The 27343-nt window shown below is 42.9% G+C and overlaps 1 protein-coding gene across 1 annotated transcript; it reads right to left on the minus strand.

Moving 5' to 3' along the window:
- Nucleotides 1–677: 677 nt before the first annotated feature.
- Nucleotides 678–16883, minus strand: LOC142417873 (myosin heavy chain, skeletal muscle, adult-like). Its single transcript, XM_075518995.1, has 38 exons — nucleotides 16680–16883; nucleotides 16454–16597; nucleotides 16204–16360; nucleotides 15846–15873; nucleotides 15681–15747; nucleotides 15447–15539; nucleotides 14271–14334; nucleotides 14080–14178; nucleotides 13883–13986; nucleotides 13664–13802; nucleotides 13298–13416; nucleotides 13055–13204; nucleotides 11974–12144; nucleotides 10707–11009; nucleotides 10515–10592; nucleotides 9992–10079; nucleotides 9780–9897; nucleotides 9102–9225; nucleotides 8880–9016; nucleotides 8523–8778; nucleotides 6458–6700; nucleotides 6171–6347; nucleotides 5943–6088; nucleotides 5765–5855; nucleotides 5287–5676; nucleotides 5044–5170; nucleotides 4686–4804; nucleotides 4176–4372; nucleotides 3663–3846; nucleotides 3411–3576; nucleotides 3113–3237; nucleotides 2594–2902; nucleotides 2240–2443; nucleotides 1963–2088; nucleotides 1695–1865; nucleotides 1504–1608; nucleotides 1266–1361; nucleotides 678–833 (listed from the first exon to the last, which is right to left on the minus strand). The coding sequence occupies exons 1-38, from the start codon at nucleotides 16881–16883 to the stop codon at nucleotides 678–680; spliced, it is 5775 nt and encodes a 1924-aa protein (XP_075375110.1).
- Between the last annotated feature and the right edge of the window lie 10460 nt (nucleotides 16884–27343).

The raw sequence follows: 27343 nt of genomic DNA on the forward strand, positions 1-27343 counted from the left end.
CCATGTGGGATGAAAAAAAGTCTGTGACTGTGAGCTGCTTCTTTCCAGCATTCAGTTCACTTATACAATGAAACTCATCCATGGCTGCAAAAGGCAGACAGGAAGCACTGGTAGGCAGTGTGGAGCTACCATGTTTAGTGTTTCCCTGTATTCTCAGAGTGTCAGACTCAGAGATTTCTTTCATGCTGTCATGTTCTAAGAGTTGTTCTCATTTCCAGTGGCAGATAATCAAAACCACTTCCTCTTGATGTGTATCCTTGTAAACCTTGTAAAACACTGGTTTACAATTTCTCTTCTTACAGAAAATATTTCTAACTTTAAATTACAATTCCATTGCTGAGAAACACTGTAGCGTAGTGCAGAAAACTTTGTTTGCTCTGGTGGCTATAACTCTTACAGTAGCTGGAGTAGTACAGTTTCTGGATATTACCTCAGAAAATAAATTTAATTCTGAAGCTTACTCCTGAAAATTAATTGTTTGAAAACAACCAAAACTTAAGTAACTGCACAATTGAATTGTAACAACCAAAAGCACTGCTTCTGCTGTGTATGCAAAGGAATCTACAGTCTTTATTTTCTAGATATTAACATGGTTACAAAGACTAATTACAGAAGAAAACGACAGAGGGTTCACATTTTGTGTAGCCCTCAGGTCACTTTGCTGGCTCATGACATCCTCACTCTTCTTCTCCTATTTTCTTGGTGTGAAACTCTCGGCTCTTCACTCGGAGCTTGTTGACCTGTGACTCTGCAATGTCAGCCCGCTCCTCGGCTTCCTCCAGCTCGTGCTGGATCTTGCGGAACTTGGAGAGGTTGACATTGGACAGCTCCTCCTGTGCAGGGAGAGGGAGGCGGTGGTGAGGAGCCCAGGGCAGGGGTTCCACGCCTCCTGCGCCTCGGCCTTGTGGGGTTGCGGCTCTTCCCTGGGGGAAGGCACAAACTTCCATCCCTCACCCACCACTGCTTACACATAAGCCTCACACAGACCTCCTCATCCTCCCTTATTCAGGACCCCACTGTGACAAACTTCACCAGTACTGTGCCACATTTCAGGAGCTATTTCGTCACTTGGTCTTGTCATTTGTGTACTTATTCTCCCACTTCTTTGGTGCTCAGGTATTAGGGGGGGTTATCTGGATGACAAATATCCTAAAACCCTCGATTGTTGATGACCGGCATTTTCCAAATTTCTGATATTCATCTCCTCAGCACCTGTGCAACGCCCACAGAAAGCAACGCTTGCCTTTTCTCCAAGCACTACTTACAGCCTCCTCAGCTTGTCTCTTGTAGGATTTCACCTTCATTTGCAGCTTGTCCACCAGATCCTGCAGCCTGAGAACATTCTTCCGGTCTTCCTCAGACTAGAATGGTTGGTAAGCAGGAAAGAGAATGAATTACTGGTTTCTCCACACCACAAAATAACATTTCCCCTTGCAGTTCATGTGAAAAGCTTTGGCTTCCTGGGATGAGGGTGTGTCAGCCCAAGGAGGCCTCCTGCCTTACCTGGTAGGTCAGCTCCTTCACCCTCCTCTCGTACTTGCGCACACCCTTCACGGCTTCAGCACTGCGCTTCTGCTCAGCATCAACCTCCCCTTCCAGCTCCCGCACCTGCAATGAGAAGCCCATCTTTGGAGCTTCCCTGGTATCTCTCCAAGGGATGTGCTCACTCATGCACAAATACCAGCCCTACGCACTCTGGCCTCCAGCTTCTGGATTTGCTTCTTGCCTCCCTTCAGTGCCAACTGCTCAGCCTCATCTAGACGAAGCTGCAGGTCCTTCACCGTCTGGTCCAAGTTCTTCTTCATCCTCTCCAGGTGGGCGCTGGTGTCCTGCTCCTTCTTCAGCTCTTCTGCCATCATGGCTGCCTGAGGAGAGCAAAGGGTCAAAGCCATTTTGGGGCTGGAGACAGTTTTGCGGGGAGAATACATCCACCATCAGCAATGAAAGGAGCCCCCGACTCACATCTGTGATGGCCTTCTTGGCCTTCTCTTCAGCATTGCGGGCTTCCTGGATTGTATCCTCCATTTCACCCTGAATGTGGGCAATGTCTGTTTCCAGCTTCTTCTTGGTGTTGATCAAGCTGGTGTTCTGTTGAAGAAAAACCGCACTGTTTTCTCCAGTGGCTTTACACCATATTTAGAAAAAACAAATTGCCTATTTTTATTAGGGTTTTATTAATGTTTTATATGAAGAATATGCACTGCTGATTACTGGTAATCTATTTAGCTATAGCACTTACCTGAGAGTGGAGGAGCTGAACTCGCTCACTTGCATCCAGAAGCTCCTGCTCAGCCAGTTTCCTCGACCGCTCTGTCTGCTCCAGGGCTGCCCGTAGCTCCTCAACTTCAGCCTGTAGCAGGTTTGCTCTGCGCTCCACCATGGCCACCTGCTCCTTCAGGTCCTCCTGTGTCCTGAGAGCATCGTCCAAGTGTATCTGGGTATCCTGGTAAGACAGACAAGACAGACTGGAGGTGTATTTTTCCTGTTTACCTATTTCCAATTTTCACATCAATATAGAACTGATATAATTGTAGCACAGAAAAATATTTATCTGTTTCAGAAACCAGTGAGCACCTGTATCGTTGTGCCATACCTTGAGCACTCCCTGTGTGTTTCTCAGGTTCTTTTGTGCCTCTGCAGCCATGCGGTTGGCGTGGCTCAGCTGGATCTCCATTTCATTCAGGTCTCCCTCCATCTTCTTCTTCAGCCGCAGGGCTTCATTCCTGCTCCTGATCTCAGCGTCCAGGCTGCTCTGCATGGACTCCACAATTCTGAGGTGGTTTCTCTTCATCTGGTCGATCTCCTCATCTTTCTCTGCTATCTTCCTGTCAATCTCAGACTTCACCTGGTTGAGCTCAAGCTGGAGGCGCAGGATCTTCCCCTCTTCGTGTTCTAGGGAGGCCTGAATAACAGAGAAACACTGTGTCAATAAAAGGATTTTTTTCCTACAGCTGTTCTCTTCCAAACGACCTCCTACACAGAAAAAATGGGACTTTTTTGCTCTGGATGATGTGGAAACTGAGGCCTTGACTTTCCTTGATAGTGCCCAGTTTTACCTCTCACACTGCTCCTCAGTACCCCTCTCTGGAAAACAATGGTTATGGGCATGTACCTCAGCTTCCTCCAGAGCAGCCTGGATTTCAGATTTCTCCTGCTCAATCTGCTTCTTGACTTTCTCCAGATCATGAATCACCTTTCCTCCCTCGGCAATCTGCTCCGTGAGGTCAGAAATCTCCTCTGCAAGGAAGGGTGAAAAGTGGCATGGTCAGGCACAGATCTGAATGGGGAAAGGCCCTGATGCACCAAGGTGACAGGCATCTTCTTATCACTGCAGGCCCAGACCCATTTAGTGTGGCAGATAGACAAGCTTGTGAGAAAGCCCTGCCAGGAGCAGAGGGCCAGGGACTTACGCTGCAAGTTCTTGTTCTCACGCTTCAGCGTTTCCAGGTGGTCCAAGGACTCCTCATAAGCATTCTTCATCTTAAAAAGCTCCGTGCTGAGAGAGCGAGACTCCTTCTGGGAGGCTTCCAGCTCAGTCTGCGTTTCCTCATACTTCTGCTTCCATTCTGCCAGGATCTGAAGAGAAACAGGGCGTGAGTATGGACATGGCAATCAGGAGGGGATGCTCTGCCCAGGAAACCCAAAGCTGGAGCCCAAAAGACCTTGTCAAAGTTCTTCTGCTTCTTATCCAGAGCAGCGCAGGCAGCATTTGATCGTTCCACGTCAATCATCAGGTCCTCCACTTCATTCTGCAGCCTCTGCTTTGTCTTTTCCAGGGAGGCACATTTGGCATTGACGGCTTCGACGTGTTCCTCTGCATCCTGCAGGCGCTGGGCCAGCTTTTTCCTGGGAAGTGGTAAGTACAGCTCACAGTTAGCAAGCAAAGAGAAATTTGTACATGCTGCTTTTCTCAACAGCATGCTTAGCCACTTTACGGTCTGTGGTCCACATTCCTCTTCTGTTTGTCTACATACTACATGGTTTCTGGCTGCCATTCTCTGCCTCCGACATGTTTGCCTGTTGTTTTTTTTTTTTAACACCCCACATGCATTACAAGATGTATTTACTATCTGCCTGCCACCCCACCCCAAAGCAGAACATTGGCTTCTTCCCGACAATATCACAGTGGTCTCCTCAATTTCCATTCTTAGTCTCTGCCAACCTTCCCCACGTACTTGGCCTCCTCCAGCTCCTCTGTGCGCTGAATAGCGTCCGTCTCATATTTGGTTCTCCACTGGGCCACTTCGCTGTTGGCCTTGGACAGGGCACGCTGCAGCTCCCCCTTGGCTTCCTGCTCCTCCTCATATTGTTCCCGGAGCAAGTCACAGTCATGGCGAGCAGACTGCAAGGCGTGGGCAAGGGCACTCTTGGCCTGCGGGAACAATAGTATTGGGACAATGACTGGAAATAACCTGGAAAATCTCCTGACTGAAATGTTATTCGACAAGGATTATTCTTCTATGCAAAATGACAACAATACTTTGAATGGGGAAAGAAGCTGGGATTGACAAAATAAATGATGGATAAACTCCGGGGAAGAGCTAACATGAGAGGATTTGCACTGAGTTACCTAAGTGATTCTTTTCCTGTCTCATTATGATAGTTCTGTAGTTGCAGAAATGTCTCAAGCACCTCTTAGAGAGAGGAATCTAATGGATAACACAGAATATGGAAAGCCTTCTCACCTTTATCTCTTCCTCTAGGTGTCTCTTGAGTTCCTCAATCTGTTGGGTGAATGCCTGCTTGCCTCTTGACAGCTGAGAAATCAGAGCATCCTTCTCCTCCACCTGGCGTGAATATTCACCTGGAAAAGTTTGCGTATAGACAAGCATGTTTTATTGCCATTGATGACAGTATTGTGGACGTTTGGGGCTGTAAAACCAGGTAGTTAGCAGACTTTGCAGAAGTTTATGATCCCATTTCATGTATTTCTCATTATAAGGGAGACAAAGCATGTTGGACAGACCGTGTGCTTAGAAGGGTCATTTCTGCATTAACTCTCTGACATTATTCATTTGCACATCAGAGATGTGTGTGTCTGACCTGATTCTGTCTGCAGACGAGCTCTTTGAGCGTTGAGGTCATTGATCATGCGCTGATGCTCCTCTTCTTTTGTCTTAATCTCACTTAGCTGATCTTCCAGTGTGCGACACGTCTTCTCCAGACTTGCCTGTGTGTCAACATATGGAACGGGAGGGATTAACTATCCACACTCTTAATAACAGGAAGTGCAAGAAGTTGTATTGTATTCCACTGGGTCAATGAGCCTATAAGGTATTTGCGTACCTTGGCTTTGGAGACTGACTCCATGTTACTGGCCAAGTCGTCAATCTCCATCTTCAGCTCACTCTTCTCCTTCTCCAGCTTCTGCTTCACTCGTTGCAGGTTGTCGATCTGCTCCCCAAGCTCGGCTGTGCTGTCTGCGTGCTTCTTCCGCAGGGTGGCAGCCGTGGCTTCATGCTGCAGTGTGGCCTCTTCGAGGTCACGACGCATCTTCTGGAATTCTGCCTCACGCTTCTTGTTCATCTCAATGTGAGCTGTGGTAGCCCCTCCTGCTTCTTCTAGGCGCTCGCTGATCTCCTCTAGCTCCCTCGAGAGGTCAGCCCGATGCTTCTCTGCTTTTGCCCGAGAGGTTCGCTCTGCCTCAATTTCCTCCTCCAGTTCCTCAATACGAGCCTGTGGAACATCAGGGACCCTTCACACCCATGCCCTCCTCCTACCTCATGTCTTTCTGAAGGGCAGAAGAGAAGGAAGAGAGACTTGCCTGCAGCTCCTTGATCTTCTTCTGTAATTGCATGCCCAGGGCTTGCTCATCCTCGATTTTGCTCTGGATTTGGCTGATTTCAAAGTCTTTCCTTTGCACAAAGCAAACGGTGTTAGAGTGCAAAGAAAAAAGACAAGTACACCAGCCCGGCACTCAGGTGCCCCACAGCCACACTTACTTCTTCAGTTTCTCATCCAGCTGCTGCTTATCGTTTTCCAAATCCATTATGGATTCCTGGTTCAGCTTCAGGTCTCCTTCGAGTTTCCGCTTAGCTCTCTCAAGGTCCATGCGCAGTTTCTTCTCTTGCTCCAGGGACCCTTCCAGCTAAAGAGAAGACCATTAGTGCTCTGCTGGTAGCGCCTGACTGTGTAACAGCTTTAATCTTCTCATATGCATCTGTACTTACATCGTCCACTTGCTGCTCCAGCTTGGTTTTAGCTTTGGTCAGAGTATTGACTTTGTCCTCTTCTGCCTGCAGGTCATCCAGCGTCTGCTGATGGGCCTCTTGGAGGGCTTTCTTCTCTTTTGTCAGCTTCACAATGGTCTCATCCAGGGCTGCCATCTCCTCTGTGAGGTTTTTTACCTTTGAGAAGAAGGGAGCAAGTGCAGATAAAAAATGTTGTTTAAAACTTTATACTGTATAACAAAACAGAGGTGTTTTCTGGAGTGAGAGTGACATCTTCTGCCTCATACCTTGTTTTCAGTGGCATGTTTTTCCTTCTCAACCTTGGCCAGTGTTAACTCAAGGTCATCAATATCTTTCTTCAGCTCTGAACATTCATCCTCCAGTTTTCGTTTCTTGGCTGTCAGCTCGGCATTAATTTCCTCCTCATCTTCAGCCCTTTCAGTCAGCTCCTTAATTTTGGCTTCCAGCTGGATTTTGGTTTTGATGAGCTGGTCACATCTTTCCTCAGCATCAGCCAAGCTATCTGCTTCCTGGTGGGGAGATACAGATTTTCTTTGTTTCTAATATTTGGAAGTTTCTCTTCTTCATCTTTTTTCTTACTAAATTGACATATGTAACAGCCATGTCTGAAATAAGCCTCTCACTCAAACAGCTAAACAATGTTGTCAATTTTTCTGTCTGGGAAATAGTTATGCAAGTTGTCAGTTTGGAATGACTTCAATTTTTTTTGGCTCTTTCAAAAATATCTCTCAGAATTTGTATTTGTGAGAATACCTCGTGCACTTACAGGCATCACAAAAAGGTGACCATCTCTGTTACTAATTTTTCAGTGGAATGGACTTGCAGGCTTTTTGCTTCAGACACAGTAATCAATGGCTTCCCTTTTGCAATTGATGCTGTATCCAATGTTATGTGGGGATGTAAAGGATTTATTATTCTCAAGAGAAAAACTGTTAGTTAAAAATAATATCACTCTTCTACGTTCATTAAAATTACTGCACATACTGTAGAAGTATTGACTTTTAAAAAACATGCATACTTATCATATTTCCAGCCTGTCTGTCTGGAGTTTTCAGTGCTGATTTCAGCTGGCTTTCTAATCCTTTGGTCTTTGGTATTTCATTTGAATACCTTTGTCCTAAATAAGTTTAACTGACCTTTATAAGTAAGAAGATCAAAATCTGTGTCTATTTTTCTCTTTTAGACTGAGGAAAAAACCCTAGGTTTCCCATTTTCTAACTGAAGACTCAGATCATTATATAACTAGAAGAAACTTTAATAACGTACTTGGTAATTTCAGTGTTTTCAATAATTTAATGAGTAATTTAGAATTGCTTTGTAAAATGGGCTTTGAATATCAAATACTGTTGGAATATATTTTTAAATAATGATTTATTTTTCTAAATTTGATGTGCCTACAAGGTTCATGGGATATTGTTAATAACAAATTATGACATGGCATATGGTGAAAATCCAGGCTGCAGATACAAATCACTACAGTACTCAGAAATGAAAGATTTTGCTCGATTACTCATCTGCTGTGTTATTCTGCATTGTGCTACATGTGTCTAAATAATACAGAGGTATGAAGTGCTTGTCCAGAGATGGTGGTTTAATATTATTACACATACATATGCTCTCCAAATTTGGTATACACCTTTTCATTTAAGGGCTATGGATTAAAGCAGGATGGGCAGGACTCAGCCATTTCACTAGAGAGGTTCAACATCTGCCTGTATCAGGGTGTATCTAACTGTTCCTTTTCATCTTCCCAGGGAGTATTGAGCACTCTTGAGCATAGTAAAACACCATGGAACAACCCTGAGAGATGAGACTTTTGTTCAGAAGCAGGAGTTCTGGATTAATTTCTTTTTAGACTGAGGAGAAATTTCAAGCTGTATTTCCCACTTCCTGAATGAACAACTATCCATTAGTTATTAAGTGGCTGAATTTACAAGCATCAGTTTGAATTCTAGGTTGCATTTAATGTCCAAAATGAATTAATCCCAGTGAAACAGAGCTACTGCTTGCAGGACTCGCCTGCTCAAAGGGAGTTGGGGCTTCAGGTACAACCCTGTCCTGAGTATTTCATCTTGGCTAGCTATAGACGGCTTCTTCCTCAGGAAGCAAGAGCACTGACTCCCACTTGGAGCTCCCTGCCTCTTTGTAGTGGCTGTCAGAGGGCTCACCATGCTACTGTGAGACACTACTTTCTTCAGCTTCACACTCAATACGATGCATAATTTAACAAATATCTGACATCTGGTCATCTATAGTCTGACCTTCTCCTTGTGAAAGAGCACTCTGAATGTAGACTCCTATTCTGAGTGGGAAATAAATGGCAATACTCACAGCCTGCACTTGGAGCTGCAGATCATTTTTCTCCTGCAGCAGGGCCACCATTTTCTCCTCCAACTCCTTCCTCTTTGCCTCAGACTTTGCAAGCTCCTCCTTGGTCTTCTCAAACTCTTCCTTCATGTTGGCCATCTCCTTCTCAGATTCTGCACTCTTCAGCAAGGGCTTGATCTTGAAGAACAGCTTCATCCAGGGCCAGTGCTTGACATTCATGAATGCACGAATGTTGTACTGGATGCAGAAGATGGACTCCCTGAAGCATAATTAAAATGTACATTGAATATTTTCAGTATGATGAGTGCCAACACTCTCCCCCAAGTACAGTGACTTTAAGTGAAGATGAGGAATGTCTACCTCCTCTCCACCATTCTCTGGTACTCCACTCTCATCAGGAAGCCCCTGCACCTGGCCTGTGTGCGAGTGATGAGCTGTGCCAGCTTCTCATCCCTCATCTCCTCCAGGAGTCCCAGCAGCCCAGCTTTGAAGAACACCTGGAGAAAGGGAACGTTGCCACGCATCACTGTCAGGTAGAGCAAAGCACAGGCACGCAGTGAGTGAGTCAAGGAGGGTTTGTACCTTGGTGTGGCCAAATTTGTACTGCGTGTGGTCCACATCGATTGACCCAAGAAGCTTCTCAGAAGCCTTCTTGCTATCAATGAACTGTCCCTCTGGGATAGCACTGGCATTAAGCACCTTGTATCTGTGGAATGAGAGGCAATATGAATGAAGGCAACCTCAAGTCATAAGGTTATACTGTTTATTGAAATTAACAGCAGTCTTTGCAGCAGAATGAGGCTAAGGAAGTCGGAATTCCGTCCCTTGTTTAGAGATACAGATATAATGAAGTCCTAATGTGATAACAAAAGTAAGGAAACTTTTACTGTCTTTAGGTGATCAGTCATAGATGAAAAGAGGACACTGGTCTCCAGACATTTCAGTTCAATACCTTTTCCACTTAAACTATGCTGTAGAAAATCTCTAGAGAGGAACATTGCTACTATGTGTACAGGAAGAAAGCATCTTCTCCTGAAACCTGCAGCTCATACAATGGCCAAAGCACTCTATCTGAGTTTGTAATTTTTATCTGAGAATGTATTGTAGTCACATTCCAATCTGCATTTTTTAATCTTGTAATCATTGGCTTGTGTAGCTCTATTGTGCTTCCATATTCAGAGACACTGGCAAAGTTCAGCTGTTTGATGAACAGCAATCAGTGAGGACACCTGACTTAACTCTTAATTTCATAGCTCTTACCTCTGTTTGAAGTCAGCATAGAGAACTCTGCTGGGGAAACCTTTCCTGCAAATTCTGATGCCTTCCAGCACGCCGTTACACCGCAGCTGGTGAAGTACCAGTTCATGCTCCATGGCACCTAGCAATTCCGAGCATAAATGAATACCACAGTTTCCAGTGCAGAGGGGAATAGATTTATCAGAGGAAGCTCTCTTTCTGCTTGAGCGTCTTACCAGGTGTTTTTGTTTCATTTGGGATGATGCAACGGACAAAATGGGGGTGAGTGCTCCGTAGATTGGTCATCAGCTTGTTTAGGTTCTCCTATGGGATCATGATTTAGTGTATGTTTATATGAAATATAGTAAAACTAACTCTTAGGTTCTTTAAACTTAGCATAAAAGGCCTATCAATGGAGATGCACTGAGCTGAAAATTATCAACTGGTAATACCTCAATCAATAGCTCAATCCCCTCTGATTCTGAACATTGAACATCACCTTTTAGGATAAGAAAAAAGGTTCCCATCAACCCAATGAGAGATAGAGGGTGGGTACTTCATAGTTTTATGAGAAAATTCATGTTTATTTTAAGTGTAAGTTTAGGACTTTACAGTGCCATTTTTCATTCCATAAGATTTTTTTTTTTAATGAGGGTCTGAAAGGAAGTTAGTTGTTTGGGTTTTTTACTGTGACTGAGCCAGTTGAAAGTGCAGTTTAATTCCAGTTTGAACAGATGAAAAGATAAAGTGTTTACTTACCCTGAAAAGAGCTGAGACAGTCTGGAAAGAAGAACCCTTCTTCTTGCCACCTTTCTTGCCACCACCACCACCACTAGCCTCTGATAAAGTGAACACAATGAAACTTGTGTGGCTTTGGGGCCCATTCATGATTCCACAATTTTGCAGAACCAGTGTGCACCAAAGAGATGACATTTCAGAGAACTTACCTGCTTCTCCACCAGCAGAGGCAAAAAGTAAAGCCAGTGTCTTCAAAGATGATTTCTGATATAGCCCAATGACAGTTTCGTTTAAGGGGTCCTTGTTCTTCTCAAGCCAGCCAGAGATGTTGTAGTCCACTGTGCCAGCATAGTGCACCAGGGAGAAGTGGGCCTCAGCCTTGCCTTTGCCAGGCTTGGGCTTCTGGAAGTTGTTGGACTTGCCCAGATGTTGGTCATAGAGCTTGTTCTTGAAAGAGGTGTCAGTTGCCTTGGGGAACATGCACTCCTCTTCCAGGATGGAGAAGATGCCCATGGGCTGGGAGAAGCAGCAAAAAGTAACAGCAATAAGATAGAGATCTGCCTTCAGAAGGAGACTGCAGTAAGGCACAGGAAACTGAGAAGTGGATTAAATTTTTGGATCAAAAATGGATCAAATCTTTGTTAAGTTTTGCACATGCAGTTCTAGACAAAATATGAATTTGTGTCTGAAACTAATGCATTTCAGAATGGATAGTGTCACAATAATCATACAAAGTTTTCTAAATAATTTGGAAACTCTGATGAATCAAAAGGAGATTTTTATTTTTTACATTAATGCTTTCCCAAAGTAAAATTGTGTAGATTAAGATGTCTTACTAAAATTGGCCTTTGTTCAACAGATCTTTCAGCTACTTCCTGAAATCTTATTTTTGATGAGATATCTCTGTCTTTTCATTCTTATACAAGACAATGTTACGCAAAACAGTGTCAGCTCATAGTGATGGTTTTATTCATGCCTGTTCATCCAGTACCTCTTTTCTATATATGCCTATGATTTTACTTAGAAATTGTGTTTCAGAAATCACAGTTTTAATATTGAAATCATAATCATAATTCTGAAAATTGTGTCTGGGTTTCTGAAAAGAGATCTTTCATCTTTGTAGACTACAAAACGCACAGAGAGAGAATCCTTGCCATCAAATTATGTGTGATCATGTTAATTTTTATATTGCCAAACAAGCAAAATTACAGTTAATTTTTTTAAATGCATAATAATGTTGTTAATGGATAACCTAAGTTACTTCATTTGTAGCCTAATCACAAAGGTCCTCATTTCTTTCTGAATACATACAGTATTTGAAATGAAAAGGTATTTTTTGAATACAAATAGCCAGGAACATAAATGGATATTAGTAAGTAGGTTTGTGAATCTTTACGGCAAGAAAAAATAATGCTGAAGAAAAATCCTAAAACTCTGTCACAAAGAAGAAATAACAAAATCTTAAATGTAATCAACATACTTTTTCAATGAGCTCAATGCAGGCAGCCAGGTCCATCCCAAAGTCAATGAATGTCCATTCAATTCCTTCTTTCTTGTACTCTTCCTGCTCCAGCACGAACATGTGGTGGTTGAAGAACTGTTGCAGTTTCTCATTGGTGAAGTTGATGCACAGCTGCTCCAGGCTGTTGAACTGCTCAGTGCAAAGACAAGATTTACTCATTCTCAGGATGAAGAACTGCCTGTATAGCTTTCTCCTGTGCTCTCAGAATTGCATGCAGGGATGCCCAGTTAAAACAAAGTTTTTTTAATGTTAAAACATCCCATTAACTATTTTTAAAGAGGTTGGGGTTTTTTTACTCTTCGCTACCTGAATGATGTTTACATATATAATTTATTTTTAAATCAACTTCCAAAATTATTTGGTAGTCTTATCCCTATCAAGGTGCAATTTATATCACACTTTTCTCTCTTGTATTACGTAAATTTTCCTATTGCCCTTACAAAAAAATTAGACATTGTCAGTGTTTACCAGTCCTGGCTTGGACTCAGATACCTTCCCCAAATGTCTATAGAACTTCTGAGCCTGCACTAACGGCAGCCAATGCATTTATCCTCTTGGAATCAGCCTTTGGCTCTTCAGAAGCAAAGGATATATATTGCTCTCTTTTTCCAAAGCCTTGACACAATTTTGTGTGGGACTTAAGTCTACCTTTCTCTTCCTACACTCCGTGATATTGCATCTTTGGTATTTGTGTGCTATTTTTCAATGGATTTTTTTAATACTAAGCTAAAATTAGTGAAAAGCTACATTTGTGCTAATTATGTAAAAGGCAGCTGCTTCTTCTTGTGTATCACATAAAGCTATTACATGCAGATCCATTGAAGCTCATGGATTGTGCTGGAGAAAAAGCAGTGACATATACAAGGAAGGGAAGTATTTCCAGAAAAATAAAAAAAGAAAGTTTTCCAAAAAACCACAAATCTTGATTTGAAATTACAAGTGAATGGAATGTTTTCAAAAAAACCCACCATAATTCTCCAGTTTCTCTTGAGCCCTAATTGCCTTTTCACAATTTTACTATGATTTCTGTGGTACTTGCATCAAAGATCTCAAAGCCAGCAATGTCCAGGACACCAATGAAGTACTGTCTGGGCTGCTTTGTATCCAGCTGTTGATTGATACGAACAACCATCCACAAGAACATCTTCTCATAGACAGCCTTTGCCAGAGCACCCACTGCATTGTTCACCTAAACCAAAGAAGAACGGAGCAGAAGGAAAATAGTACCCAGAGCAAGAGAGTAAATCAAGCCAGAGGTTCCCAGTCACCAGCTGGTTGTTACCTGCTGCACGGTTTGACCCTTGGTCACGTATTCATTCCCAACCTTGACTCGGGGGTAGCAGAGGGCCTTGAGCAGATCTGCTGAGTTCAGACCCATCAAATAGGCAGCTTTGTCAGCAACTATACACAAAGAGAGAGGGAGACAGTGACAAAGGAGAAGTGATCATTGAAAGTGGAAGTCCTCTAAGATGTAGCTGTAGGTTTCAGCACTGCAATCTTGTGATAGCTTGAAGGGAAATTTAGAAGCATGAATGTTATGGAAGCTGAGATTTATGTCTTTATGAAAGTAAATTGGAGCAAGATACCTGAATGCCAACTGCCAGCTACGTAACTGTTTCTGTTATTGGGAGTTAGATTTTGTTAATACCTTCTGTGCCATCTGGCTCTGCCTGCTCCTCTCGTTGTTTCTGCTTGAACTTCAGGTTCCCGTAGTGCATGACAGCCCCTGTCAGCTTGTAAATGGCTGTCTTCTCATCAGCAGTGAAGCCCAGGATGTCAATGGCACTCTGGCAACAGAATCAGTCAAATAAACTTCTGGGCAATTAAATGGAACTTTCACCATACCAATAGGCTCTGTGTCACTTACATCTGTAGCCATCAGCTCCTCCTGGTCATTAATGCTGGCAACAGTAATCTCACCTTGACTCACAAATTGGTAGTCATATGGGTTGGTGGTAATGAGGAGCATGTCTGTAAAGAGGAATAGGACATATCTGGGCATAGGAATGAAGATAAATGTTAAACACATTCAGATTCCATCAATCAATTTATAACACTTCCTACCAATTAGCTCTGGCTTCTTGTTGGACATAATCTGATAGAATATGTGGTAGCTTCTTTCTGCCTTGAGCTGGAAAGTGACTCTGGACTTCTCCAGCAGATCTGGCAAGGACGGTAGGACAGAGTTAGGCCTCAGAAAGTACACTGAGGTGGAAAGGGAGGAAGGAATGTGATCAGGTCAGGAGGTCTCTTACATGTTTCAATGTCAGCAGAAGCCAGTTTGCCTGTGGCTCCGAAGTGGATTCGAATGAATTTGCCCTTTAGAAGGAAAGAAAAAAGGCATTTTGAAATTTCACTAAGGCTGTAAGTATGTAACCTTATATTCTTCACAGAGAACAGGATTTAAACTTAGAAGTTGTTTTGAATTTTTTTTCTTATTTGTCTTTAAAAAACCAAAACACAACAAAAAAAATTCAGGAAACTCTCTATACTGGCAATACTAAGGTAAAGATCTGAGCTGAGCTGTTATTACTTAGTGGATAACCCTGAATGCACAGGAACAAGAAAACCACTAAGTAAGCCTTTTATTAGGTCATTTATGCCTCAATTCAAACAGATGGATATAGAGAAAGCCAAGATGCAGTCGCTTCATTTTTGAATCAGATAGGGTGCTGTGAAGGTGGATTTTGGTGGTGTAAATGTTAAATGAGTTTTTTGGATATTGTGGAAAAGCAGAAGGCAGTTGTTATTTTCTGAGTTGTGGGGATAGGGACAACACACCGAGAACATAGAACTTTAGGCTGAGACTGTGGATTGGTATTGTGATTTCTCAAGGACATTCACAGCTTATCTAATAAAACTTACAAATGGCTTTTTGCATTAAAATGATCAAAAAGACATATCATAGAGTAGTTTGGTTTCCTATAGGAAGTCTTGAAGATGTCTTTGTCCCTATCCCTTCCCAGACAACTTGTATCAAGGTCTGAACAGTCAGATTAATAGACCTGCGAGTTCTGTGTCTAAAAACCCAGAGATTTCTATTTTTGCTGATCTGATGCAGGCAATTTCCATCCTGTCTGTCTGTCTTTTCCTCCCTCCCTCACTTTCTTCTGCATCATATCAATTTACACAAATTTCTATCTACAGTCTGTATGACAGATACCAGGAATATGTGTGTGTGTATATATATATTTATAAATATGAAATAATGTACATATTTATACATATTTAAATGATCCCGCTTTGTAAATATTTGTTTGCTGTACTACACTTTTAAAATTATATTGTTAATCAGATAGTCCAGTAAGATAGTTTTTAGTTGACAAAACTATGAGGAAAATATTATTTCAATGAATACAATCAACCGACCATGACACTTCAAAAGTGACATGTTCACCTGTAAATGTCAACTTCTCTGATCAAAAACTTACAAAGCGTGAAGAGTTGTCATTCCTCACAGTCTTGGCATTTCCAAAGGCCTCCAGCAGCGGATTGGCACTGATGATTTGATCCTCAAGCGTTCCCTGCAGGACGATAATTATCGCTGGTTATCCTTTCCAAAAATCACGTCAGGAACAGAGAAAAGCATTGATTCAAGCCAGTGTCTATTAATTTGCCTGCATTTTGCCTGACTGCTGCTCCTCTTTCTTCTTATCCCCACTAGCTGCAATTGTTGCAAAGTACTGGATGACACGCTTTGTGTTCACAGTCTTCCCGGCACCGGATTCTCCGCTGTCAAAGCAAAGAGAGAAGCAGAGAGCGTGTGGTCAGGCAGGAGGTCCCCTGGCACTGGGCAGCCCTGCAGGTACCCAAGCAGGGAGTGTACATACGTGATCAGGATGGACTGGTTCTCACGATCTGTGAAAGAGGCAGAAATAAGGTACTTAAAACGCAATGAACAACACAGAAAGAACGAACCGTAGTCAGGTAAGTTTAATGTTTTCAACTCCATGCTGTCAGCTTGACTTACAAAACAAACAAACAAACCTCCACAACACCTCACTGAGTGCAGGGGTGTCTTTTGTTTAAAACAGTGGGAACAATGGTGTGAAGATAGTAAAATGTACAATAGTATGTCTGCATCAGAACTATGAAAGCTTTGAAAAAGTCTCTTCATATTACTGAGATAGAGTATCCCTTCAGAGAATTTCGTGGTACAATCCCTCTGAGACAGACAGAGCCACTCACCAGTCAGCATGAACTGATAGGCATTGTCAGAGATGGAGAAGATGTGTGGAGGGGCCTCCTGGCGCTTCTTGCCTCGGTAGGCCAACACCACCTCCGGGTTGTACACCGGCAGCCACTTGTAGGGGTTGACAGTGACGCAGAAGAGACCCGAGTAGGTCTGCGAGGAAGGGAGACAGCACGTTGGCTTCCACTTAGCCTGGCAGAGCAGTTCCTCCCAGCTGCCCAAAGGAAGACTGCTGCTGGTACTTACGTAGATCATCCAGGCTGCATAACGCTCTTTGAGGTTGTACAGCACAGCGGGTTCGTGGAGGTGGGTCATCATGGCCATGTCCTCAATTTTATCATACTTGGGAGGGTTCATGGCGAAGACTTGATCGTCCTTCACGGTCAGGGTCTGTCAGAGGAAGAAGGAGATGCATGTATGTCAGCTAAGAGCTGAGAGTGGGAATCAAATAGTGACCTTGTTTCTTACTCACCTCTCCACCTTCAGTCTTGACAGTGACCTTCCCTGATTCTTTGCTCTGGATTGTCCCTTTCACAAAGGATTCCTTAGGATGCACCACAAAGACGGATGTCTTGGCATCAAAAGGCTTGTTCTGGGCCTCGATTCTCTCCTTTTCTGACTTTCGGAGGTAAGGAGCTGCCGCCCCAAAGATGGCCATCTCAGAGTCTGATGACATGGCTGCACTTTATGGAGGGGCTTGCCAGCAGAGAACACTGTGGAAGAGCAGATATGTTGCCCAAATGCGTCAACATTTTTTGTTGCCATGCAGTGTTTTGAAAAATTGACCAGTGTCATAGAATGTGTGATTTGGGAAGAATCTCAGGCAGTTCTTTGGTTCACCTTGCTGTGCAAAGCAGGGCAAATGTTGGATCAAGTTACCCAGAGCCTTTTCCAGTGAAGTTTTGATTATCTCCAAGAATGGAGATTCCTCAGTCTCTATACATCCCTGTTTAATGTCTGACCACCCTGATGGTGAATTTTTTTTTCCTAATACTTGATCAAAATTTCTATTGCTGCAACACCAGTCTGTTGTCCCTCATCCTTTCGCTTTGCACATCCAAGAAGAGTCTGGCTCTTTTTACTGTATAACCACCCACTTTTTGTTGAAGATAGCAATAAGACAACCACATTATAATTTTGTCTCCAGAGTGGACAAACCCCACCCTTTCAGCCTCATACATTATTTGCTCCTATCTATGTTGGAAGCTCTCCACTGGACTCACTCCAGAATATCAATATCTTTCTTGTCACCAGGGAGCACCAAACTGAACACAGTGCTCCATATGTTGGAGCTGAATGCAGGGGAAGAATTATTTCCCTTTACCTGCTGGCTACACTGAGTGCCTGACAACGTGCTGTTGGCCTTCATTCCTGCAAAGGCACACTGCTGACACATATGCACCAGGACAAGTGACCCTTTTTTGCAAAGGTGTTTTCTAGCCAAATAACAGCCAACATATTCTGTTGTATGGGGCTATTCTTTCCTACATGCAGGACTTCACACTGTCTTTGCTAAAATTAATGAGGTTCTTGTCAGCTCCAGGCTGAAGACTTCTGAGAGCCTTCTTAAGGGTAACATCACTCTGTAGCATATATGAGTCCCTCAGTTTGATCTCATCTGTCCAGTTTCTGAGGATGCATTCCATCCATCATTTGGGTTGCTAGTGGTGATGATAAATATCAAGCTCCTAGCATTGACATATTTCTAGCACTGATGTGTTCTATAATGTGATTCAAATTTTGAAAAGTGCCAACTGAAAGATTTGTGTTTCTTTTTACATTTCTAGACATCTACATAACTTTGGAAAATGGCTACATCACTTATGCCTTGTCAAGCTGAGCAGGGCAACTTCTACATTCTTTTCATATTCTGGGCCCCTAACCCCTCCTCAAAAAGTTGCTCTTTCCAGTGAGATTGATAGGCCCCAGGAGACTGGAGATTTCACCAGGAAAATTTTACATGAAAGCATTTGTGGAGGAATGCTGCAAGGCTACTGTGATTGAATAGACCATCAATAAATCACTTGCAATTTTGTAAGCTCAAAGCTTTAAAAGCATGCTGTAAATGCTTTGTGTCCTTCTGCAGGTAAATGTTAAGAAATGGGTTCCAAAGCAGAACTGAAGCATCACAGTGAGGGACCATGCCAGAGGAAGAGGATATTCACACCACCTACCTGGAGTTACCAAACCACAAAGCCCACATTAAAAGCCTTGCTTGCCTATACACAAAATAGAGGTAGGTGAGTCCAGAAGGTGTTCGGAGGTCTAACTAGTGCATGATATCTTTTGCTGGTGCTCTGAATCATTCACTGGAGTTGTTTGCTTCTCATCACAAACTGTTTAAGCAGCCCAGCATCGTAACATCAGTCTTTGAAATAAGGTGTGCACCTTCTCTCTCTGTGTCACTCAAAGGGGAGTTTCAGGGCCAGAAACACCAAGTGCAGATTCTGAACAACTACTTCCACCTTCCAGCTACAACACCCTTCCAGCAGCTGCATCCTGCTTGTCCCCCTGCCATATTGATGAATGTTGCCTTCTTGGCTGCACAATGGCACACCTCCTCCAGCAGAAAGAAAGGTCCTGTGCTGAAGAAAGCCTTCCAGCCTTGTGGCAAGGTCAATCATCTAAAGCATGAGCGGGGCAAATCAAACCCCCTCAGGCTAAAGGAAGCTCGGATTCCAGCCTCCTCATTTTTTAGCATAGATTCTGATTATAAAGTGAGGGTTAGATATGCACAACTGCTTTCCTACTGTTGAAACGATCTGTGAATATTAGCTGTGCTATCAGCTGTACTAGTCAGTGCTAGCTGGGCCCCCTTTGCTTTTCAGATTGTGTCCTTTAGGTGTCTTAGAGATAAAAACAAATTTGTTTCTGGGTTTAAATGGAGAGATATACCCAGGTCTAAATTAGAAATAATTCTGGGTGGGGACAATAGAACAATTTCAATGATCTAAGAAAGTCGTACTGGAAATTTTAGAGATCTGTTCTGTCTGAACAAAATAAGTCTTTTTTTATTTCTGTGTTCCATTGTCCAAGAACTTAAGTGTATAAGTTATAGTTAACTTCCTATTTGATCTCATGCTTAAATTTTAGTGTGGCTGTCACCTTAAATCAACCGCACTGATGTTTCCTTGACAATGGCAGAAATCTGTTGCAAGTGACTTAACTCTGGGAAGTAATATGTAAGCAAATGGTATAGAAGGACAGATAATACAGTATGTTAAAATTCTGCATCACCAATTATTTCTTTGTATACTGTTTGTTTGTGAAAATAATTATATGTAAAGTTAGAAACCTTAGTTCAAGAATTTACAAATCAAAGCTGGATATCTAAATGCAGTACTGGCTTTCCAAGGAAATACCATATGTCCAGTAATAGAAAGCACCTGAATTCCTAGGAAGTTAGACAAAGAGGCAACTTATTTAGATGTCATGTCATGACTTTTAGTTACCTAAATAAGCCAACCAAATGTTAACATTTGCAACAACTCCTAGTAGCATGCAGCTCCTCCACTTTACTCTGTTTTGTTTCGGAGGGATAGGAGCAGTACATCTCCTTTTTTTGTTTGCTTAGTTGGTTAGCTGATTTTTGCATTTTTACCAGGTTTCCTAGTACAAGGCCCACATGCAGATTATAACCCTACAGCATCATCTGAAAAGTATTTTCATATAAATTTTTGGCCAGTATCATATACAGTAATACATATATTTTGTTACAAACCTTTAAGATTTTGCAATAGTCTGCTCTGTTGGCTGGCTCTATCTATCTGGACTTCATGCCAGGCCAGATCATTTACTTCACTGATCCATAATTAAACATGAGGAATCCCCAAGAAACATTTCCTGGCATGACATCAGTGGCTAGTGGCTTCAAGCACAGCCACTTTGGAAAGCTTGCTTGCCATGAGCAGCCTATCCAACCATCAGCATTCTGTATTTACCATAACCGAGCAGTGGCCAGGAATGTATAGGCATACAGCAACTGCCCACACAATTTTACAGAAATTTGTCACCATGAAGAAATCTGTTCTACAGAAATCTGCCACTGTTTTGTCTGTCCCTTAAGCGTGAGTAAATTAGGTTCTTACCTTTTATGATATGAGAAGATGCCTTGCAGGCTGGAAGACGATCAGTGCTGTAAAGCAGAAATGGCAGATCCCTCATTACTGCTGCACAGAATTCCACAGGCAGGTCACAAAGTGAAAATACCAACATGCTTTATCTTACAGTTATTAAATCCTTGCAGATACAGATAGGTACACCAGGACAGCAGGGCTGAAGTGGGACATGTGGACTGCAGGTACACTGTCCCTTTCTGCCAGCCACCGACATACACTTACCATGAAGTTTTCCCTGGAGACGGGACAGCCCAGATTCAAGGACTCTTTTATAGAGTCTGGTCAGCACATGCTGCAGATGCCTCCTCTGTCTTTGGGCAAAGCATTTTTGGCAAACCTTGTTTTTGGCAAAGCATTGTCTGGCAAACCGAACGAACTGAAAACTAGGAAGTGATGTTACTAGATATAATTAGAAATTTTTGGTCTCTCACTATCTATGTGAATAAATCTCCTATAAATAATATGAGAAGACTCCTAAGGAGAGAATTTCAACTAATGCTGACTAGAGGGATGAGGGTAACTACTAATAACTGTAGGCCATAGATGCTCCATGAATCTGAGCTAAGGGAGCAAGGACTCCTGGGCAGGGACTTCACTGGGCAAGCACAGTGACATTTGGGTGCATACCTTAAACTTTCCTGAGGCCACCATAAGTCTGATGACAGCTGTCGTTTTATAGAGCTCTCTACTTACAGACCTTGGATATGAGATGCGGATTTAATTGTTGTCTGCACTACTTATCTTAATCAGATTATTAAATATTACTCTGCTTCACTTCTTTCAGTTGTAACATAATATAGTGCAATGTATCAGGGAGAATAGCCACCTTGAAGCAAACTAAGTATTCATTAAGCTGTATTGCATCTCTGGATATAAATATAAAATAACATTCATTTGTTTATCTTCAAACATTCTGGAAATCTTGAGTTTAGAGATTCGTAGGAGGACACATGACTGTATTCAAGACCCTTTGCTAGATTTTTGTTCCTTTGATTTAATCACTTTAGGACCAGTTTTACTTTTTGGCATCCAAAGAGCTCTTTGGCAATGAGATTTATAGTTTAAATTAATTTATTGAAAAATACTTTCTTTACTTTAGTGGTGCTTATTTCCTTGTCAATCCCTAGTTCTTCCCATAATAGAAAAAATCGATAATCACTCTCCACATAACAAGGCAAATAGCACTGATTTATCTTATCTCTCCTTGTATGGAAATCATTATTTAGTTCTCATTAGCTTTGACATTCTCCCCTGTAATTTTCTAGTTCTACCTTCTCTCTCTCAAGATCTGAAGACATGCAGTGTTAATACTGCATCTCCATAGATGTGAACACTGTCCATCACTATATTTAATAGTTAGGGTTGCTTTTCCTGTGTACATTACTTTGCGCTTATCAACATTTTTTTGCCCAGTGTAAGTATCACAAAATGCTTTCACAGCTCTTCTCAGTTTACTTTTTCCCACTGAAAATAATTTTGTGTCATCAAAGACATTCTTGACATACCTAGACATGTTTTTTCAAGGCCAGAAGACATGTTTTTTCAAGTCCTTAGCTGACAGAGCTCTATCATGTAAAACTCAAATATATGAAACTCCATATGTAATGACAGGTAATTTTACCGTTTGCCTTTATTGAGGCACACAGTCAGGATGGAGTGGTAATTCAGGTAAAGAAAATGCCAGGGGGACTGCATGGATGAATAAGGAGCTCATGGCAAAACTCAAGACACAAAAAGGCAGGATAGAGAGGGTGGAAGCAAGGACAGGTAACCTGGAAGGAATACAGAGACACTGTCCAAGCATGCAGGAATGAGGTTAGGGAAGCCAAAGCCCAAATGGGATTGAATCTGGCCAAGGATGTCAAAGACAGCAAGAAGTGTTTCTGAGAGTACGTAGGTGACAGAAGAAAGACTAGGGAAAATGTGGGCCCATAGCTGAAGTGGTTGGGGACCCTGGTGACAAAGGACATGGAAAAGGCTGAGGTACTGAATGCTGCTAGCGAGTCCTTCAGGAATCCTAGGTCCCAGAGAGCAGGGAGAAAGCTTGGAGCAAGGCAGACATACCCCTGGTGGAAGAGGATCGTGTCAGGGAATACTTAAGCAAACTGGATACAAAATCCATAGGCCTTGAAGGGATACACCCACAAGTTCTGAGGGAGATGGCTGGTGTCATTGTGAGGCCACTCTTGATAACCTCTGATCAATCATGGCAATTAGCAGAATTGTCTGAAGGCTAGCGGAAAGTAAATGTCACTCCTATCTTCAAGAAGGGCAAGAAGGAGGGCCCAGGGAAATACAGGCCAGTCAGCTTCACCTCGATCCTTGGGAAGGTGTTGGAGCAACTAATCCTGGAAATCATTTCCAGGTACCTGAAGGACAAGAAAATCATCAGGAGTAGTCAGCATGGCTTCACCAAGGGGAAGTCATGCTTGATCAACCTTATCACCTTCTATGATGAAATGACTGGCCAGGTAGATGAGAGCAGAGCAGTGGATATTGTCGACCTTGACTTCAGGAAGGCCTTTGACACTGTCTCCCCTAAGATCCTCGTAGAGAAGCTGTTGCAGTGTGGGCTGGATGAACAGACAGCGAGGTGGATTGAAAACTGGCTGAATGGCCAGGCTCAGAGGGTGGTGATGAGTGGCACAAAGTCTAGTTGAAGACCAATAGCTAGTGGTGTACCCTCGGTGTCAATACTAGGTCCAGTCCTGTTTAACATCTTCGTTAATGATTGAGATGATGGGGTAGAGTGCACCCTCAGCAAGTTCACGGATGACAAAAAACTGGGAGAAGTGGCTGATATGCCAGAGGGTCAGGCTGCCATCCAGAGGGACCTTGACAGGCTGGAGAAATGGGCTGACAAAAACCTCATGCAGTTCAAAAAGGAGCCTGCACCTGGGGAGGAGGAACAACCCCAGGTACCAATATTTTCCAGGGGTGACCCAGCTGGAAAGCAGCTTTGCAGAAAAGGACATGGGGGTCCTGGTGGACACCAAGCTGAACATGAACCAGCAATGTGACCTTACTGCAAAGAAGGCTAACGGTGTCCTGGGCTGCATTAGGAGGAGTGTTGCCAGCAGGTTGAGGGAGATGATCCTTCCCCTCTGCTCAGCACTGGGGAGGCCACACATGGAGGCTCAGTTCTGGGCTCCACAGTACGAGAGAGACATGAACCTACTGGAGAGAGTCCAACAAAGGACTGTGAAGATGATTAAGGGACTGGAGCATCTCTCCACTGAGGAAAGGCTGAGAGAGCTGGAACTGAGGGAGCCTGGAGAAGAGAAGGGTCAGGGGGATCTCATCAAAGTATATAAATACGTGGAGGCAGGGTGTAAAGAAGATGGATCCAGGCTCTTTTCAGTGGTGCCTAGTGACAGGGACAAGAGGCAATGGGTACAAACCGGAACACAGGAGGTTCCATTAGAACATTAGGAAACACTTTTTCACTGTGGGGATGACCAAGCACTGGAATAGGTTGCCTAGAGAGGTTGTGGAGTCTCCATCCTTAGAGATTAAAAAGTCATCTGGACATGGTCCTGGACAGCTTCTAGGTGTCCCTGCTTGAGCAGGGGGGTTGGACCAGATGACCTCCAGAGGTGCCTTCCAACCTCAGCCATTCTGTAATCCTGTGATTATGTGAATGGTTTTAGGAAAGTGAGTTTTCATACCTGACAAGCTGGTTAAATCTGTAAAAGCTCATTTTATGGAAATAAGCATAGGTATAAAAGAGAAGGACATTTTCCTTACAGAGGAAAGCTATGCCTCATAAAAGTGGATTTTTTTAAGGAATACACAAGCACATAAAGAAGAAAATCTATTTGAAATTGTGAGGCTGGATAATCAAATCATTTTCAATGAAGTACCTCATCATAATCAGTTAAAGAAAGAAGCCATCACGGGAAAAGAGGAAGGTTATTCTCAGAATTTATGACATATAAAATGTAGGAAACAATGGCTATAAATCAAGTTATAAAATCTAATAGAACTGGTTTTCACAGTAGAGGAACATTTTCAGTAGAATCCCATAGTGAGCTGTGCTGGAATATGTGTTGTTATGTACTTGTTTATAAATGATAGGTAGGTAAATAGTGAAATAACAAATTTTGCTCATGACAGAAGCATTCAAGGTACCCATAAATAAAGATTATGGTTGATTTGCTTGACATATAGTGGAACGGAGTGGCCTTCAGTGGCCTTCCACAACTGCCCAGTTTGGGGAAATGAGGTGCCAGGCCAAGAACAGAGGTGTCAGACGTAAGTGTCCTCCAGGAGACTGTGGATCCTGCTGTACTCTTGAGTATCTGATGCATTTTCCAGTGCATCCAATACTGTTGTCCTTAGCTGTGGCCTGATGAAAGAAAAGTGGTCATATCACTGCAGCTGGACTGCTTAAGTTTCATGCTGTACTATTTCATTTGTTTATTTCTCTGACGTTAGACAGGGCCCCTCTCCAAGGAGCAATACTTGGTGGTGGTTGCCTTGACTGCTGAGCAGTTCAGCCAGTAATGACTGGTCTTACTGACATTTGAATGGTGCTTGTCCAGTCCACCAGAGGTGGCAAGAACCAGTTGGAGCTTTTTCTCATTTTGTATACTTGGACATTCTCTGTTGGGTGTTCAACAACATTGCTCCAGACATCACTCAGCTATCAACTACAAAGAATAAGTGCAGTTTTTCAGATCCCTTTGGCCCACAATTTGATCTCAATGCATGGGGATTTCAATGTTTCTTGCTTCTTGCAGCAGCCTGGCTTTCTTGCATAACCTAAAGGAGTCAATGCCATTTTTGTTCGTCAGCATGAACTACATGGTTAGAAAGTAACATAAATATGTCTCTCCTAGCATCTAGGCACCACATCCAGCTATCATTTCAGGGCCAGAAAACAGGGAACAAGAGGCTAGCTCTTATTAGTGAGGATGGAAGAAGCAATAGGTTCATTCTCCTCATGTTTTGCACAGAAGGCCTGGAGACTTCGGAAGGGCTGAGAGGCAGAGAGAACTGGTGCTTGAACAGTTTTGGCAGATGGTGTCATGCAAACTGAAAAACATTATGGATAAGATGGGTTACCATTACTGGTGTTCTGAGGTTCAAGTTACCTGAAACTGCTTCTTCCCAAGCAAAGGGAAGTCCTTCAGGTGTGGCCTTGAAAGCCATAGAAGAAGTACAGACATTTCCAGTAGAGTAATACACCTCAGTAGGGAGTCTCCTGCTGCATGGCAAATGCACCCTTTCAGCTATCAATGCTATATGCTGCCAGCAGCATTCACTCTTTGTATCACACCCTGATAAATCATTTGTCCAGTCTGCATAGGAATAGTTAAATTTACCATCGCTATGGTGTTTCCTGCCTTGCAAGCTCTTGTTCCCCCTCAGGATGTTATAGTTGTCACCATTTTGGTTAGATGAACCCTATACCAGATTTTTCTGCTTTGATTTGCAATTTCAATCCCAAGGAATTCTCTGCTACTTGTTAACGTGTCTTTCTTCATAGGGTGTGACTCTAGTCTTTTGTTTCTTGCTTCCCTGGTATTACATGTTATGCCAGTGCAGGATCCTTTCTTTTTCCTGTCTTTTGCAAAAGTCCAGGAATCCCTAACGCCTCTTCTGTGAAGGACTACAGCTTTCTGTTATTTATGCTTGAAAATGTGACTGTGGCTTTTTCTCCTCCTCCTGGGAAGATTCAGTCAGATTATTCAGCGTAGAGCTACCATAGGCACTATCTGTCACTATCTGTCACTACCTGTCACCACCTGTTTACTTCCTCATTGGATAAACTTAGGTATTGCTAAGATAATTTTGACAGTCTACTGAGCCACTGGAACAGCTTACCTCTGATGAAAAAAGGAGATTTCGTTGTCCCTGTTCTTTCCCTTGCTCTTCATTTTTGTTCAGTCCTGGAAGGGAAGGAACTGGAGAGGAGAAGTGGGATCTCCCACCATATACAGACCCAATTTGCCATTTCAACCCACCTCATCTTGAGGAGCTGCTTCTTTAGGTTCAGCTAAAGTTTCAGTGTTTACAAATCTCTGTCATTGTCAGTTTTAAGCAGCTAAGTGAAGTTGAAAGGCCAAGTCAGGTTCATTTATGAGAGCTCCCATTGATACGGCAAGCACTTAGGTTTTTTTTCTAAACATACTGAAAAAGAAAAACAAGTCAAACATTTATCACTTAAAACTGATGCATTCATTTGAGCAATGTTTCCTTTCATCTTTCAGTTCTGTTAAATGGAGGAGTTAAATTCTGTTAAATGTTTAAGAGGAGTCTGCACTGTTACTATACTGAAATGTAACTGCCACTGCTTGTTCCTGTTTCCACACTTGTATAATTCAATTGAGTACAGTGCGATAGTATTGGGGAAGCACTAACTTACCATGTTTATAAAATGCACACAGGTAAAGGGTGACCAAACAGTGTGTCAGCCCTCTGTTATGGAAAACATCTAATGAATGAAACAAACTTGGAAGCAAGAAGAAAAATGAAGTGTTTCCTGTCAACCATTATTTTTCTGCCATTCTTGTTTCCATCCATCTCTGCAGGGCTGGACTCCACCAATGCTGAAAGCAAAACACAGCACAGCTGAAAGAGGCAGATTGAAAGACATCTCTGGATACAGTGTCCTGCACAGCAATGCGGCTTGGGCAAAGCACTGGAGTGCTCATGTTCCCATGGAGGAGAGGGGATTCCGGCATGCTGAAAATAGATCCTTCTTGAGAAGAAGATTACAGAATTACAGAATGACAGAGTGACTGAGGTTGGAGGGGACCTCTGGAGGTCACCTGGTCCAACCGCCCTGCGCAAGCAGAGCCACCTAGAGCCAGTTGCAACCTAGAGCCAGATCAGGCAGCTGCCTCACTTTCTGCCGCACTTTATGATACAACTGCTTCTCCCCCATGTTCTGTAATTATTGAAGAGTCTGAGAGTGAGATGCCACATTGTAGTGCAGTTTGAATCATGGAGGTAAGTGGAAATGTCTCAAGTATGCCTGTCTCTGACCTCGTGAAACTCCCCCTGTCACATT

The sequence above is a fragment of the Mycteria americana genome, chromosome 16 (assembly GCF_035582795.1).
Source record: "Mycteria americana isolate JAX WOST 10 ecotype Jacksonville Zoo and Gardens chromosome 16, USCA_MyAme_1.0, whole genome shotgun sequence".
In the NCBI taxonomy this organism is placed as follows: domain Eukaryota; kingdom Metazoa; phylum Chordata; class Aves; order Ciconiiformes; family Ciconiidae; genus Mycteria; species Mycteria americana.

Bases quoted from the DNA above. Each gene is read 5' to 3' on its own strand.
- LOC142417873 (XM_075518995.1), bottom strand. From the start codon at position 16,883: ATGTCATCAGACTCTGAGATGGCCATCTTTGGGGCGGCAGCTCCTTAC. The intron at 10,080-10,514 runs GTAAGTAAACAC...ATGATCCCATAG, and splicing joins CTGTCTCAGCTCTTTTCAGG to GAGAACCTAAACAAGCTGAT. The intron at 5,856-5,942 runs GTAAGTGTGGCT...CTTTGTGCAAAG, and splicing joins CTGGATGAGAAACTGAAGAA to GAAAGACTTTGAAATCAGCC.